This window comes from Cnephaeus nilssonii (assembly GCF_951640355.1).
Source record: "Cnephaeus nilssonii genome assembly, chromosome: 19".
Lineage (NCBI taxonomy): Eukaryota > Metazoa > Chordata > Mammalia > Chiroptera > Vespertilionidae > Cnephaeus > Cnephaeus nilssonii.
Genome location: NC_137090.1, coordinates 18,528,894 through 18,544,242, shown reverse-complemented (window position 1 = coordinate 18,544,242; position 15,349 = coordinate 18,528,894). Strand labels below are relative to the sequence as shown.

Sequence of the window (15,349 nt, the reverse complement as noted above, 5' to 3'; positions counted from 1 at the left end):
CGAGAAGCCGTTTTACCGTTCCTCCCTCTCTCACCCCTCCTTTCCTTCCCCTCTCCGTTCTGGGTGTGCGCCGTGCGACCCTTCCCGGACACCGTCCCTCGCGCGCCCAGCTCGGATTCCGGCCGCGACCGGCCTCCGCGACATGGCCGGCTCAGAGGCTGGTGAGTCTCGGTCTGGAGTCCGGGTTTGTGTGGACTAAAAGCCTTCCAAGTCCCCGGACGCCCCGGCCCGCTTTATATTGAGACCTCAGGCCAGCTCTACTAGGTCTGGCTCCTGACGGTCTCCCGTCGCATTGGACGTGTTCTCTGGATAGGGTGTCTCAGCCCAGCTCTCTGTCCGATGGGAGGCCGGGGAGTGCGATTTGGGGATAAGGGTAGAGAAGGCCCGTGGGACACCCGCATCCTGGCTGCAAAAAGCAGTGGAACGTTTCTGCCCCGGACTCGTAGTTCTCTGCGGAATCTAGCCGCTGTCAAGGTGCTCTCTGCTCGTGCATTGCGGGGGCTGAGGTCGTGCCTGCGTCTGGACTTAGAAGGAATGGCACTTACAAGAAAGACCTGTCGGTGCCCCTGCCAAAGTAGAAGGGTTGTGGGTTTTTCTCGTTAGTGCCCTATGGAGTTACCGTCTTTGTCTAGCACCGCTTTTGAAAGCGACTTGATCGGGTTGTCTAGGACGCTTTCATCCTTTGCTCCAGGACAGCGTTCAAACCAGTTGTCATGGTTTGGTCATGTGTGAGAAACGGGCATGGGAGAGAGGGAGATAATGTGTCTTTAACACACAATCACACGCATGTCTAGAACATATTGAAGGTAATCGAAGACAGAATAAAATAACTTTCCCTTTAATCACCAATCACTTCAGGGAATATATTTCAAGGTTTTTAAGCTACCTTGGTCGAGAAACCTTAGAAATAACTTCGCTAATTCCAACAATATGGGTGGGGGGAGGGTACACAGGAAATTTAAACAGTATTGGCAATATGCTAATTCTGAATTTAGGGACTTTTGGTGTGTATTTTCCATATTTTCTTTAATATAATCAAATATAAAAAACTAACAAATGCACTAATGTTGGACAGCCTAAGTTAATCACTACCTATTTGGGCACCAGAGAAATTCTGTCTTGCACAAGATAAGTGGATAAAACTATGACTAATGCTATTGGGAATTTGAAACAACATCCATTAATTAGTTTCTAGTAGCCTCAATATCATTAACATGTCTTGTTTAGGACATAATCGCATTTACTTGTAAACATGTTCTAAATAAAAAAAACACTAAAGTATGGCTTGCAAATTGGAACTACAGTAAATAACAAGATTTAAGGTTCCAAACAGTGAATATTGGATTTGCATCATATTTTTGACTGCACTGGAATTATAGAAGTCTGGAAGACATTCCAAGACATTATAAAATCATGCCTTGGAGGGTCTTTGAAATTCTGTCATAATCAAATTTATACAGAGTTCAATCCCTATTCTTTGTCAGTTTTGTGAGGATTGGTGTTTTAAAAATGTATGACTTTTTCTAGTGCTATTTAAAGCTGAACTTTTCCCTATCTTTCCCAACAGAGTGGGTAACGGTTGCTAATAATCTTCTCCTGAAATGTCACATACACCTGAGGATACATGAACTAGAAGATTGTGATGCTAATGTCTTTATTGCTCTTTATCAATCCATTTTGGGAGAAAAGGTACCAGGTAAGGATATTAAAAAGTGGGAGTAATAATGTTTGTATCTTGAGCCAGAAGTTTCTAGTGCCTTTAGTTAGAGCCTATAGTATTTATAAAACCTTGAGTTTTCTCTTTGTCTACATGTTATTTCTTCTAAATTATTGCATTTATTTCTGTAATGATACCTTCTTAGACCAAGGCATAATAACAGCGTAGGTCAGATCTGTTTGACTGGTCTTGGTCATCACTGTTTAATCTAATCATGCTAAATGCCCTGTGAAAGTCACACCTTTTCTGTAAATGTACCTTCAGAGGTTCTAAAATTGAGTGGAACTTAAATATTTGTCAGGTTCTCTTATTTAACCAATATTATGGATAAGAATTGGTATTTGTACTGTATCCTTGGACATTCAGTAAGTCTCCTTTCACACCTGTTGTGGGGTTTTTTCTCTCATTGAAAGGAACCCATGATTATTGGTTCAAGTCTCACCCTCATGTATTGCCTCACTTATTATCATACTAGAGGCCCGATGCACGAAAATTCATGCAGGAGTAGGCCTGCCTTCCCAAGCTGCCCGCACTGGTTTCCCTCTGGGACCCCGGCTTCCCTCCTCCGGCCGCTGGCAGGCACCTAGGACCCGGGCTGGCTTCCCTCGGGCTGCCTGCAGGCACCTGGGACCCGGGCCACTTTCCTCCTGGCCCAGCTTTGTCAGGAAGGACATCTGGAATTGATGTCGGTCTAATTGGCAAATTACTCTTTTATTATTATACTAGGGGCCTGGTGCACGAAATTTGTGCACTGGGGAGGGGTCCCTCAGCCCAGCTTGCCCCCTCTCACATACTGGGAGCCCTCAGGGGATGTCCTACTGATGACTTAGGCCCGCTCCCCATTGGGTTCGGACCTAAGTCGCAGTCTGGCCTCCCTTTGTGGGAGGCGACTGGGCTGATCAGGGGAAGGCGCCAGCCCCATTACCCCGCTGCTGCAGCCACTGCCAGTCACTGAAGCCGCCAAGGTATTTTCATCAACACGGACTCCAGTCCCTTCACCATGAAAAAATGACAACTTTCTTTTAGGCATTTTCAAGATGTCTTTCATAAGATATGACATTTCTTTCTTTATTTTCCTTTTTATCCTCTCCTGGGGATATGTTTCCATTGACTTTTTTCCCTTCCCTCTGATCCCAGGCTCGGCCCCTCCCCACCCCCTGCCCCTCTGATCGCCAGCTCAGGCCGTCCCCCACCCCTCCCATCGCAGGCTTGGCCCCTTCCCAAGCCTAAAGCCTCCGCCCAAGGCTTTAGGCTTGGGAAGGGGGACCCCCGCACGTCCGATGGCCTGCTGGGAGTGACCTGGGTGCTGAGGAGGTTCCCAGGACCCAGGTATGTATGCAAATTAACCGCCATCTTTGTTGGGTAAATTTGCATACTCACTCTGCTTGGCTGTGGGCGTAGCAGAGGTACAGTCAATTTACATGTTTCTCTATTATTAGGTAAGATATATCATCTCCTTGAATTTAGGGACCTTTTTTATCTTTTTTTAGCATGGTGCTTAATGTAGAGCATCATATCCTATATAATATAAGGCTAATATGCAAATTGTCCCCTCGGGAGTTTGACCCACTAGGAGTTTGACTGCTTGCTATGATGTGCGCTGACCACCAGGGGGCGGCACAGAACAAAGGAAGGCCCCGATCGGCCCTGCTCTCCAGCCAGGCCTAGGGACCCTACGAAATTTCATGCACTGGGCCTCCTGTGTTCATATATTTACTAAACTATATTCAATCAATAAATAGTCAACCAATAAAGATTCTGTGTGGAATTCATGTATGCTCTGTTACCTTTATCTGTACTTTTAAAAACCTGTTCTATTTGGAGCAGAGTTTACTTTTGTGATAGGTGAGCTTATTTAGAAGCCTAATCAGAGACAGATGAAAATATGGACCCTCATAGATGCAAAATCATGTAGCTTTCTCCCTCTCCTCTCCTCCCCCCAGACCTCATAACTAATCCCAGGAGTCAAGAGGATGAAGCTCACAATGTACAAGCAGTAATTGATTCTTTGGCCTTGGATTACCTGCAGGTCAGCTTGTCTCACATAACAGGTTGGTATATACTTAACCATCAGATAATTTTGCATTCTACTAACATAACTTGTTTAGAACCCTAGACATTGTTTAGCAAAATGACTAAGCTTATGATATAGACCAAACAACAAGATTGAGCCAAGACTGGGTATAGTTAAGGCAGCCACCCTTGAGAGCTTTTCTAGGACAGTCAAACATCCTATATAATAAAGAGCTAATATGCAAATGGTCATCACACCCTCACGCCATCACGGTTCAGACAGTCAACATTGGGGAGAGAGGAATGGGGATCAGCCAGGCTGTGGCCTGGGAGAGGGACAAGCCGCCTGCTCTGCGGTCCTGGGCGCCAGTAGCTGCACCTGCGCCTGTGGCCGGGAAAGGGACAAACTGCATGCCCCATGGTCCCAGGCACCTGCAGCTGCAGCCTGGGCAAAGACGCCTGCCCACGGTCCCCTGCAGCTGCGGCTGGCCTGGGTCCTAGGTGCCTGTGGCCATCCAGAGGGAGGGAAACCTGGGTCCCGGGTGCCTGAGACTGGCCGGAAGAGGGAATCCTGGGTCCTGGGTGCAGGGCAAGGCAGAGGCGGTTAGGGGTGATCAGGCCAGCAGGGGAGCAGTTAGGAGCTATCAGGCCAGTAGGGGAGCAGTTAGGGGCGATCAGGCAGGCAGCCAGAGGTGGTTAGGGGCAATCAGGCAGGCAGACAGGCGCACGGTTAGGAGCCAGCGGTCCCTGATTGCTAGAGGCAGTTGGACATCCCCCAAAGGGTCCCGGATTGGAGAGGGTGCAGGCCGGGCTGAGGGACCACCCCCTGCCCCCGCACAAATTTCATGCACTGGGCCTCTAGTTGAGTTTATAATTTATCTGGGTCCATAATCCTAGCTGGTAGTTTGAAGTGTGATTTTTTTTTTATTTTAAAGCTACCATGCTGCTTGTTTGTAGTAGCTAAGAAACACTTAGATGTCCATTAATGGCAACAGGTTAAGTAAATTATGGTAGCTCCATAGAGGGAGCTACTCTGCAGGTAATTATGATGCTCTTTATGTACAGTGTTCCATGTTAGTGAAATAATCTCCAGTAGAGTGTGAGAAAAAGGTGGTGTAGTTACAATGACAATATGTAGAGTATGCTGTTATTTATAAATACAAAGGTAGGGACAACATATGTGCAGTTGATTTCATGCAGAAGGACAGAAACCCATGATACTGTTTGCCTCCAATAAGAGGAACTAAAGGGCTCCAGGACAGGGAGGATGAAACTTTCCATTGTATGTCTTTTATACTTTTTGAATTTTGACTTGTGAATATTATCTATTCAAAATAAATGAAACTGTAAATTGTTTCTGAACCTTTCTCTTAGAGTGAATTATTTCCAGCTAACAAACAGAGGGTATCTTGAAGACTTGAAACTATATTTAAATCACTTAAGAGAAGGTTTATATTGTTGATCTATTCTTTGACAGTAGTTAAAGGAGATAAATGTTAATCAGGATAGGTCATTTACATCTCTTAATTTGATATTGACAAGAACAAATTTTTGTAAAAATACTATCTTAAGTTTTTGAGTACAGTTCTAGGTGAGTAAATGTGATAAATTAGGTTTGGAAATAATTTATTTTGAGGGATAATCCTGGGGTTTGTTTCCCTGTTCTTTTGCAACTTAGAATTGCTTTATCACTGGAGTAGGGCAATTTCTAGTATTTGTGCTTTTTAAACATACTATATAGCAATGCTGTGTCTGCTTACAGAACTTTTTTTATTGTAGAACTTCCCCTGATAACTCATTCCCACCCCATGAAAAGTTGCAAAACTGCTTACCTCTTCCAGTAGACTGCAAAGCAGCTTTTTACTCCTTGTGTTTTGTTTAAATCAGTTTCCATGAATTACTGGATTTTGGCAGGCAGTCTTAGTTGCTGGGTTGACAGAGTATACACCCCTTCCTGGAAACTGGGAAGTCCTAAGTATGCCCTTGGGTATACCTGTGTATCTTGTTAAGCCAGAAAAACATAAAGCTACAAGATTTCTGTTCAGTTGTTTTAAACACAAAAAATCTGTCAAATATTGTTTGACTAGCAGTATTGCAAAACATTAAGTTTCTGGTTGGTTTTGCATCATAACTAAAGTTATAAATGGCTAGATTCTCTCAAATATCAAATTTCCACTCTGCTTCTTCCATGCTACTTTGAACACATGAGAATGCCAGGCATGATGTCCCATCTTGAGTGTCTCAGAATTAAGTTTGTCCATACCTGATGTTGATTGGAGTTTATCTTATGGGACATTTAACATGTCAAGTTTCCATGCTTTTAGTAACCCATTTCTTGTCAACTCTTTCAATTTAACTTTTATTAAAAATCTATTCTGGGCCAGGTGGTGTGCTAGGTTCTATTTCAAGATTAATTTATGGGCATAAAGTGGATGTGGTGGGAGATGAAGCTGGAGAGGTTGAGGATGAGGTGAGATTAAAAAGGGTTTTACAGCCCTCGCTGGTTTGACTCAGTGGATAGAGCATCAGCCTACAGACTGAAGGGTCCCAGGTTCGATTCCGGTAAAGGGCACATGCCTGGGTTGCAGGCTCGATCCCCAGTAGGGGGCGTGCAGGAGGCAGCCAATCAATGATTCTCATCATTGAAATTTCTCCCTCTCCTTTCCTCTCTCTGAAAGCAATAAAAAATGTGTGTGTGTGTGTGTGTGTGTGTGTGTGTGTGTGTGTGTGTGTTTTAAGAAGTGGTTTATATGTTGGGAGCCATTGGCGGTTTGTTACTCGTTTGTTTTTATTGATTTAAGAAAGAGAAACATCAACCCTAACTGGTAACCGAACCCACCACCTTTGGTTTTTGATGTACGGAGATGAGGTTCAAACCAACTGAGCCACACTACCAGGGTGCATTGATAGTTTGTTTTTGTTTTTTTGGTAATTCTCACCTGAGGATATTTTTTCCAATAATATTTAGAGAGTGGAAGGGGTGGGGTAGAGAAAGAGAGAGAAGCATTGATGTTAGACAGACACATCAATCAATTGCCTCCAGCAAGCATCCTGACTGGGTCTGGGATAAACCTGCAACCCAGGTATGTGCCCTTGATCCTGAATTGAACCCTCCACCCTTCAGTGCTATGCACACCAACACTCTACCACTGAGCCACACCAGCCAGGGCCCATTTACAGTTTTTAATTTTTAAAAAATAACATATTTGAAAAAATTAGGAAATCTGATTAAAGTATCCCAACACATTTTTTATTGTTTTCTTTTTATACTTCTTTTTTTTTTTAATATATTTTATTAATTTTTTTACAGAGAGGAAGGGAGAGGGATAGAGAGTTAGAAACATCGATCAGCTGCCTCCTGCACACCCCCTACTGGGGATGTGCCCGCAACCAAGGTACATGCCCTTGACCGGAATTGAACCTGGGACCTTTCAGTCCGCAGGCCGACGCTCTATCCACTGAGCCAAACCGGTTTTGGCTTTTTATTCCTCTTTATTGCAATTATCTCCAAAAATCCACCATCTAGGAGTAGGATTCCACAATCTGAAACAGTGTTCTCTCCTGCCATTTTTTTTTCACCAGCCAAATAAAGTTCTGCTTAGCTGTTTTATACTTTGGTATAAATTTTATCAGAGCATGTTTTCTTAAGTCCATTTATATTGCTTCTTGATAAAGGGGGGAATATGCCAATGAATTATCAAACACCATATTCAAGCCTACCCTCTTTGTTTCTTCAGATAAACTCAGGTATCAGGAAATTGATGTTTTTAGTACAGTAATCCTTGAGCAACACAGGAGTTAGGAGTGCCAATCCTTGCGCAGTCAGAAATTCAGGTATAACTTAAGTTAGCACTCCACATGTGCGCCTTCCCAACCACAGATAGAAAATACTGTTTTCGAACTGTGTTTGGTTAAATTCGCAGATGTAAAACCCGAGGATACAGAGGGCTGATGGTATATTTATTGGGGGGAAAAATCTGTGTAAGTGGATCCATGGAGTTCAAACCTGTGTTGTTCAGGGTCAATAGTATTACATTGTTTCTCCAGTGTTGTTTTATAGCCCTTGTATCTTGAACAATATTTTCATAGTGGTATATCCATTTCAAAATTATGAGGCTTTTGATTTCTTGGTTAAATTTTTTAATAGCTCTGTATTCTGTGTCCAGGAGAAAATATAATGAAAGGAGATAAAGAATCTATTAAGAATCTCCTAGAAATATTTGATGGGTTGCTGGAGTATCTTACAGAACACATCAGTGAAGCATCTCACGAGAAAAGTAAGTTTACGAACAGAAACTTGGTTCAGTTTATTTGTTATGTCCCTTTCTGCCTCTTATATTTGGACCTCCCTATGTAGTCGTACCTTAGTTGGACAGTGTTTTCTAAAGTCTGATTGTTACCTTTGCAGGTCTAAGTTTATATGGCAGTATTACCTGTAGCTGATCAGATTCCTCAAAACACCAATTAATGAAGGGAAATAAGTCTTTATTAATACTAGTCCCATCTGGTGTGCAGAGCAGCTTCTTCGGTACCTGACCTAGCATTTCACTTACCAATGATTAAAAAGGTATTTGAAGGCAGACCATGGGCTAAGTGCTGTTCACTGTATGACTGAAGCTCTCTAAACCTGTTTTCTCATCTGAAATTCACTTACAGCTGTAAAGAAGGTTAAGTAAGTAGATATGCATAAATAGTTTAGCACCAAGCCTAGCTCAGAATAAATGCACAATGATTGTTACCTAATGTTATTAAAATGTTGCTTGGTAAATACAGAGGGGTAGATCTGAATCATAGGATGTTTTACCCACATACCTCCTGAAATCCCTCCCCTGGTGAGTTAATGCCTCTAGTGAAAGCGTATTCATCATGTATGTTGGGGTAGAAAAAGGTTGATAGTCCTAAGGAAAATATTATCCAAGACTTGATGTGGTCTCACTCTTAGATAGAGCTTAAGGTAGGCTAACACAGTCATTTTTTTCTGAAGCCACACGCTAGTCATCTTGCCTCAGACATACCTTACAGATAGAGAAGTATAAGAAGAATAAATAAATCTGCTACCTAACTTAACCCTTTGCACTCACTTGCTTTTTTTCTCGATTCCTTTATTCTACTCGGGATTTAATTTTTTAAATACCCCAGATTTTACAAAGCACGGCAGTAGAATAAAAAACTGGAGTTTCTTTTCATACAAACTTATTTATTTGGATTTTTTTATATTTCAAATTATTGATACATTCAAAGAGTAATTTGCACTCGACATCCGAGTGCAAAAGGTTAAATAATAAAACATTGCTAATACAACTGTAGACCCATCTTTTTTGTTTGTTTTTTGTTTGTTAATCCTCACCCAAGGATATTTTTCCATTGATTTTTAGAGAAAGTGGAAGGGAGAGGGAGAGAAAAACATCTATGTGAGAGAGACACATCGATTAGTTGCCTCCTGCACGCACCCCATCCAGGGCTGGGGAACCTGCAACTGAGGTACGTGCCCTGAACCAAAATCGAACCCAGGACCCTTCAGTCCAAGGGCTGACGCTCTATCCACTATGCCAGGGCTAGGGCTAGAGCCTGCTTTTGTGCCCTAGCTGGTTTGGTTCAGTAGATGGAGTGTCAGCCTTTGGACTGAGGGGTCCCAGGTTCGATTCCGGTCAAAGGGCACATGCCTGGGTTGCAGGCTCGATCCTCAGTAGAGGGTGTGCAGGATGCAGCTGATCATTGATTCTCTCTCATCATTGATGTTTCTATCTCTCTCTCCTTTTCCCTTCCTCTCTAAAATAAAATATAGCTAAAAAAAAACACAACAATACTTGTATTGTTTCTTTGTTACCCAAATAATACATTCTCATTATAAGTGATGATTTGGTCCTTTCAAATTTCACTTTTGCAAGAGCCAAGTTTACCAGGAAGCATTGAGGGTGCCATACTGTTCTTACCTTTACCCACTCCTGTATAGAAATAGTAGTATATTAACTTGGGGTTTTGTGTGTGGTGTTTTTGGTATTGTTTTTATCTATTCTAAACAGGTGAAACTGGAGAGTGTTTTAAAGAATCCCATGGAGAAGAACCTTTGGAAGAGTCAGAAAGTACTAAAGAATCCAAATCATCATGGAAAAGAGTTTCTTCTGGGAGGTACCACTCAATGTCTGAATTTAATCATAACAAGTTATACTTTTTCCTTCTCCTAAGAATTAAAATTGTACACAATATACCAGAATGGCAGCAAAAAAACCACACACACACACAAAGCCAATGTGAAAATTTTACTAACTTTTAAACCTCTCTGAGGGAGTTTTAAGAACCTTGAGCTATATACACAGAGCTTAATTCTCAGCATTAACTACCTACTTATTTTTTTAATTTTCCACCACCTTCCAAATAGTTTACATTCCTTGCAAAAAGCCTGGAAAGGAGAGAAATAAAAAAAAAGAAAAAAAGAAATCTACCATTTAGAATAAATAGCTACTTTAACAGTTTGTTATACTTCAGTTTTCCTTACTGTGTTTTTTTATTTAGTTATATTGTTTATATAACTTTGTTTCCTGCATTTTAAAATTAGCATATCAAGTCTTTTTCCAACTTGTTAAACTCTTTTTTTTTTTTTTTAATTTCTTTATTGACCAAGGTGTCACATATTTGTCCTCATCCCCCCATTCCCATCCCCCACCCCTCCCCTTGGATGCCCCAACCCTCTGTTGAACATAAGCATTGATTAGGCTCATATGCATGCACACAAGACCTTTGGTTGATCTCTCCCCCCTCCCCACACCCTCCCCTATCCTCCCTCTGAGGCCCGATAGTCCGATCGATGCCTCCTTGTTTCTGGTTCTGTTCTTGTTCATCAGTCTATGTTGTTCATCATTTCCCCTAGATGAGCGAAATCATGTGTCAATAGAGATATACTTATAAGAATTGAATGTGCGACGAGCAATAATAGTTATGCTGACAGGCAAATGAATCAGTCTGTAGTGAGTTTCTTTCTGGACCAACAGTTCTTTTGAGACCCAATATCAATGTCCATCAGTTCCCTATGAGTACATGTCGGCACTGACCCCTCAGCTCTGGATGGTGGACAAATGGTGGTAATGCAGGTCCGACTCCCTCTGGTTTGGTCTCGGCCGGACCCAGGGGCACTGATACACCCGGATCCAGGGGCCCACGGGCTCACCCGGACCCGGGGCCAGGCTCACCCGGATCCAGGGGCCCGCGGCCTCACCCGGACCCGGGGCCAGGCTCACCCGGATCCAGGGGCCCGCGGCCTCACCCGGACCCGGGGCCAGGCCCACCCGGATCCAGGGGCCCGCGGCCTCACCCGGACCCGGGGCCAGGCCCACCCGGATCCAGGGGCCCGCGGCCCCACCCGGACCCGGGGCCAGGCCCACCCGGATCCAGGGGCCCGCGGCCCCCCCCGGACCCGGGGCCAGGCCCACCCGGATCCAGGGGCCCGCGGCCCCCCCCGGACCCGGGTTGTTAAACTCTTTATAATCATTTTTAATCACTGTGATAACATACCATTCTTACGGGTGTATCATAATTTACTAAACCACTTCTCTAAAGTGGAGGTGGTTGTTCCTGTGTGTGTGTTCTTTTTAATTTTATATATATATTTTAAAGAATAGTTGATTGATTGATTGATTGATGGGGGGGAGGAAAAAAACATTGATGCGAGAGTGCAACATTGATTCGCTCCCCCCTCCTCCCCCGTGCGCACCAACCGGGGATGGAGCCCACAACCCAGGCATGTGTTTATATTATTTTTTAAATGTGATCTGTACCTTTGTTTATTCTTTCTTCCCCTTCCCTCCCAATATCTTTAAGTTGCATTCAGAGTCAAAGAGTATAAATGCTACAAAGCTGTCAAAAGTTGTTAAATTGCTTTCCCAAAAGGTCATGACTGATTATACACCCACTAGCAGGATGAAAATGCTGGGTTACTGAACCCTCGTGTACCAATATCAGAGTTTTAAAATTTGTGCTACTTTCATAGAAAAAATAATTATTACAGGCTTGATTGTACTTCTGCTAACTAGATGTTGAACATTATAATATTACTTTCTTTTAAATATCTGATTCTCAGATAAGCATCAAGAAGTAATAAGTGATAGGAGGGGGTATCTTTCTCTTTCTCTGTATAGCAATGAGCAATCTGAATACTCACAGGCAGGCTGCTTGAAGCAGCTCTTGGGGTTCTCATGGGAGGGGCCCTCTATGGTCAGGCTGGGCCCTGAGTAACTAAGGGAACTCTTTCAGGTGTTCCTGGTCATCTGAGGCTTTGGACCCCTCTTGGGATGGAGATGAAGTAGAATCTACTGGTGAAATAATTAGACTTGGAGACACAGCACACACCTTTTCTCTAAGAAGTAATGGTGAGTAGTTAAACTTTAAATATCAGTTATTGTTATTCAGCATGCAACTATTAAAATGTAAATAATTATATTTAGAAGTGTTTAAAGTTGAGAATAGAGAGAGCTCTAACTGGACTTAAGAATTGAAATCCCTGAATACCACCATTACCCACTAAATATGAACAGTTATCTGAAATCTGGAAGTGGGAATCATAGGCACATGGGCAAATAACGAATGCAAGTTTGTCCTGTAATATGTGGGACTTGATGCCATGGGAATGGAATTCTAGATGCAGCTTAACAATCTAGTCACATTCAGAGTACCCCTTAAGTATAGTTTCCTGAACTGGGTGACTCTTTTTTTCATGGTTTCAACCAACAGGTCTGTACATCCAGTGGCAGTTTTTCTCTCAGGCTTCAGCACACATATCCTACAATCTACTGCTTATATACAATAAACGTGAATATCTTTCAGGCCCATTTTGAGCCTTTCTCCTTACCCTCCTCCAACCATCCCAATTCCCTGTGCTGTCCACTTGATTGCCATGCTCTTTTCTGATATTATATTGTTTCTTCTGCAGGGATGCTCTTCCTTTCTATTCCTGGCAAATTCACCCTACAAAGTTGTGTCTCTCCCTGACCTGCCTCAGGCTCTGAGGCTCTTTAACCCTCAGTATAACCCCCACCTTACTTGGGTAACACCATTTTATAATTTTTTTATATATCATGAAAGATGAGTTTAAATTATGAAACCAGTGGTTTCTCAAGTATACAAATCAGAGATATCTTATGTAACATTTTAAAAAATATATATATATATATTTTTTTTAATTTAATAAATCTTTATTGTTCAGATTATTACAGTTGTTTCTTTTTCGCCCCATAGCTCCTCTCCACCCGGTTCCCACCCACCCTCTGCCCTTACCTGCCCCCCACTGTCCTCATCCATAGGTGTACAATTTTTGTCCAGTCTCTTCCTGCAAGCCCATATCCCTTTCCTCCCTGAGAATTATCAGCCCACTCCCTTTCTATGCCTCTGATTCTATTATATTCACCAGTTTATTCTGTTCCTCAGATTTTTAATTCCCTTGATTTTTAGGTTCACCTGTTGATAGATATGTATTTGTTGTTCATAATTTTTATCTTTACTTTTTTCTTCTTCCTCTTCTTAAAGAATACCTTTCAGCATTTCATATAATACTGGTTTGGTGGTGATGAACTCCTTTAGCTTTTTCTTATCTGTGAAGCTCTTTAGCTGACCTTCAATTCTGCATGATAACTTTTCTGGGTAGAGTAATCTTTGTTGTAGGTTCTTGCTATTCATCACTTTGAATATTTCTTGCCACTCCCATCTGGCCTGCATAGTTTCTGTTGAGAAATCAGCTGACAATCGTATGGGTGCTCCCTTGTAGGTAATTAACTGTTTTTCTCTTGCTGCTTTTAATATTCTCTCTTTGTCTTTTGCTCTTGGCATTTTAATTATGGTGTATCTTGGTGTGGTCCTCTTTGGATTCCTTTTGTTTGGGGTTCTGTGCGCTTCCTGGACTTGTAAGTCTATTTCTTTCACCAGGTGGGGAAGTTTTCAGTCATTATTTCTTCAAATAGGTTTTCAGTATCTTGCTCTCTCTCTTCTTCTGGCACCCCCATAATTCTGATGTTGATAGGCTTGAAGTTGTCCCAGAGGCTCCTTACACTATCTTCATATTTTTGGATTCTTTTTTCTTTTCCAGTTGGGTGTTTTTTGCTTCTTTGTATTTCAAATCTTTCACTTGATTCTTGAGTTCCTCTAGTCTGCTGTTGGGTCTGTATAATATTTTTTATTTCAGTCAGTGTATGTTTAATTTCTAGTTGGTCCTTTTTCATATCCTCTAGGGCAGGCGTCCTCAAACTACGGCCCGCGGACCACATGCGGGTGTTTTTGCCATTTTGTTTTTTTACTTCAAAGTAAGATATGTGCAGTGTGCATAGGAATTTGTTCATAGTTTTTTTTAAACTATAGTTCGGCCCTCCAACGGTCTGAGGGACAGTGAACTGGCCCCCTGTTTAAAAAGTTTGAGGACCCCTGCTCTAGGGTCTCACTAAATTTATCGGCCTTTTCTAGAAAATTCTTGAAAAACCTTATAACCATGATTTTGAACTCTATATCCAGTCATTTATTTTCCTACATTTCTTTTGTTTATGACCTGTTTCTTTGTCTCCACATTTTTGCTGCTTTTCTGAGTTGGTAGGGTAGCTTTGTGTGCTAGGTGTTATATGGCCCAGTGGGTCGGCCTCCCCAGTTACCTGAGGTGGACACTCTTGGTGCACCCCTTTGTGGACTGTGTGTACAGCCTTGTTGTAGTTAAGTCTTGATTGTTGTTGGTATCACTGGGAGGAATTGACCTCCAGGCCAATTGGATGTGAGTATCAGCTGTGTCTACACCAGGAGAACTTCTGTGCTGGAGACAGCCTTATGGGACCAGACTTGCAAAATTGCAAAAGCCTCTGTGCTCAGCTTGGATGGGGCGGAGTCTCAGGGTGAGCAGACAGTCTTGGCTTCCCGTCAGCCCTGCTCTTGTGCACGCACCTCCAGACCTCTGCCTTTTGCAGTTCCCGTGAGTTTCCACCTGACAGTCCAGATTCCCCCCGTAAGAGTGTGGGTCCCCAGAGGCTCACCCGCAACTGGGGTTCAGTGCAGTCGGAACTGGGGTTCAGTGCAGTCGGGAGCTTCCGACTCCCTCCCACTAGGGAGAACCAGCAGCAACCTCGGCAGTCTATCTTCTTTGCGTGCACTAATGCGTGCATGCTTCCAGACCCCTGCCCGCCGCGGCTCCCCCGAGTCTCCGAATCTCCGTGTGCCTTTCTCTCTACCTGACAGTCCAGACTCCCCTCATGTGAGCCTGGGTCCACAGGGTTTCGCCCGGAACTGGGGTTCAGTGCATTCGGGAGCTTCCTTCTCCCTCCTGCCAGAGAAAGCCAGCCAGGCACTCAGCCGCCCTTCCTCTCTGCGCGCGTCTCCGTACCTCAGCCCTTTGCAGCTCCTCTGATTCTCTGTGAGCTTTTCCCTTTCCTTCTAGTTGTAGAATTTCCACTCAGTCAGCCTTCCTGTAGTTCTGGATGATGTCCATTCTGTGTTTTAGTTGTAGTTTTGAAATTGTTGTGCGAGGCAGCGGTTTAGGAGCTTACCTATGCCACCATCTTGGTTTCTCCTTTAAAAATATACTTTATTGATTTTTTTACAGAGAGGAAGGGAGAGGGATATAGAGTTAGAAACATCAATCAGTTGCATCCTGAACAC

General features: G+C 43.1%; 1 protein-coding gene across 3 annotated transcripts in view; it reads left to right on the top strand.

Moving 5' to 3' along the window:
• The first annotated feature begins 16 nt into the window (after positions 1–16).
• CEP95 (centrosomal protein 95) overlaps positions 17–15,349 on the top strand; it is a 39,557-nt gene continuing 24,224 nt past the window's right edge. For 2 of the 3 annotated variants that reach the window (XM_079797912.1, XM_079797911.1), the window contains exons 1-6: positions 17–161; positions 1,568–1,696; positions 3,661–3,768; positions 7,897–8,007; positions 9,754–9,859; positions 11,978–12,093. In XM_079797912.1, coding sequence (XP_079654038.1) covers positions 143–161; positions 1,568–1,696; positions 3,661–3,768; positions 7,897–8,007; positions 9,754–9,859; positions 11,978–12,093 — 589 coding nt within the window. In that variant the 5' untranslated portion in view covers positions 17–142. Of the gene's footprint in view, positions 162–1,567; positions 1,697–3,660; positions 3,769–7,877; positions 8,008–9,753; positions 9,860–11,977; positions 12,094–15,349 lie in introns of those variants that run through there. The other variant, XM_079797913.1, reaches the window with a different exon arrangement.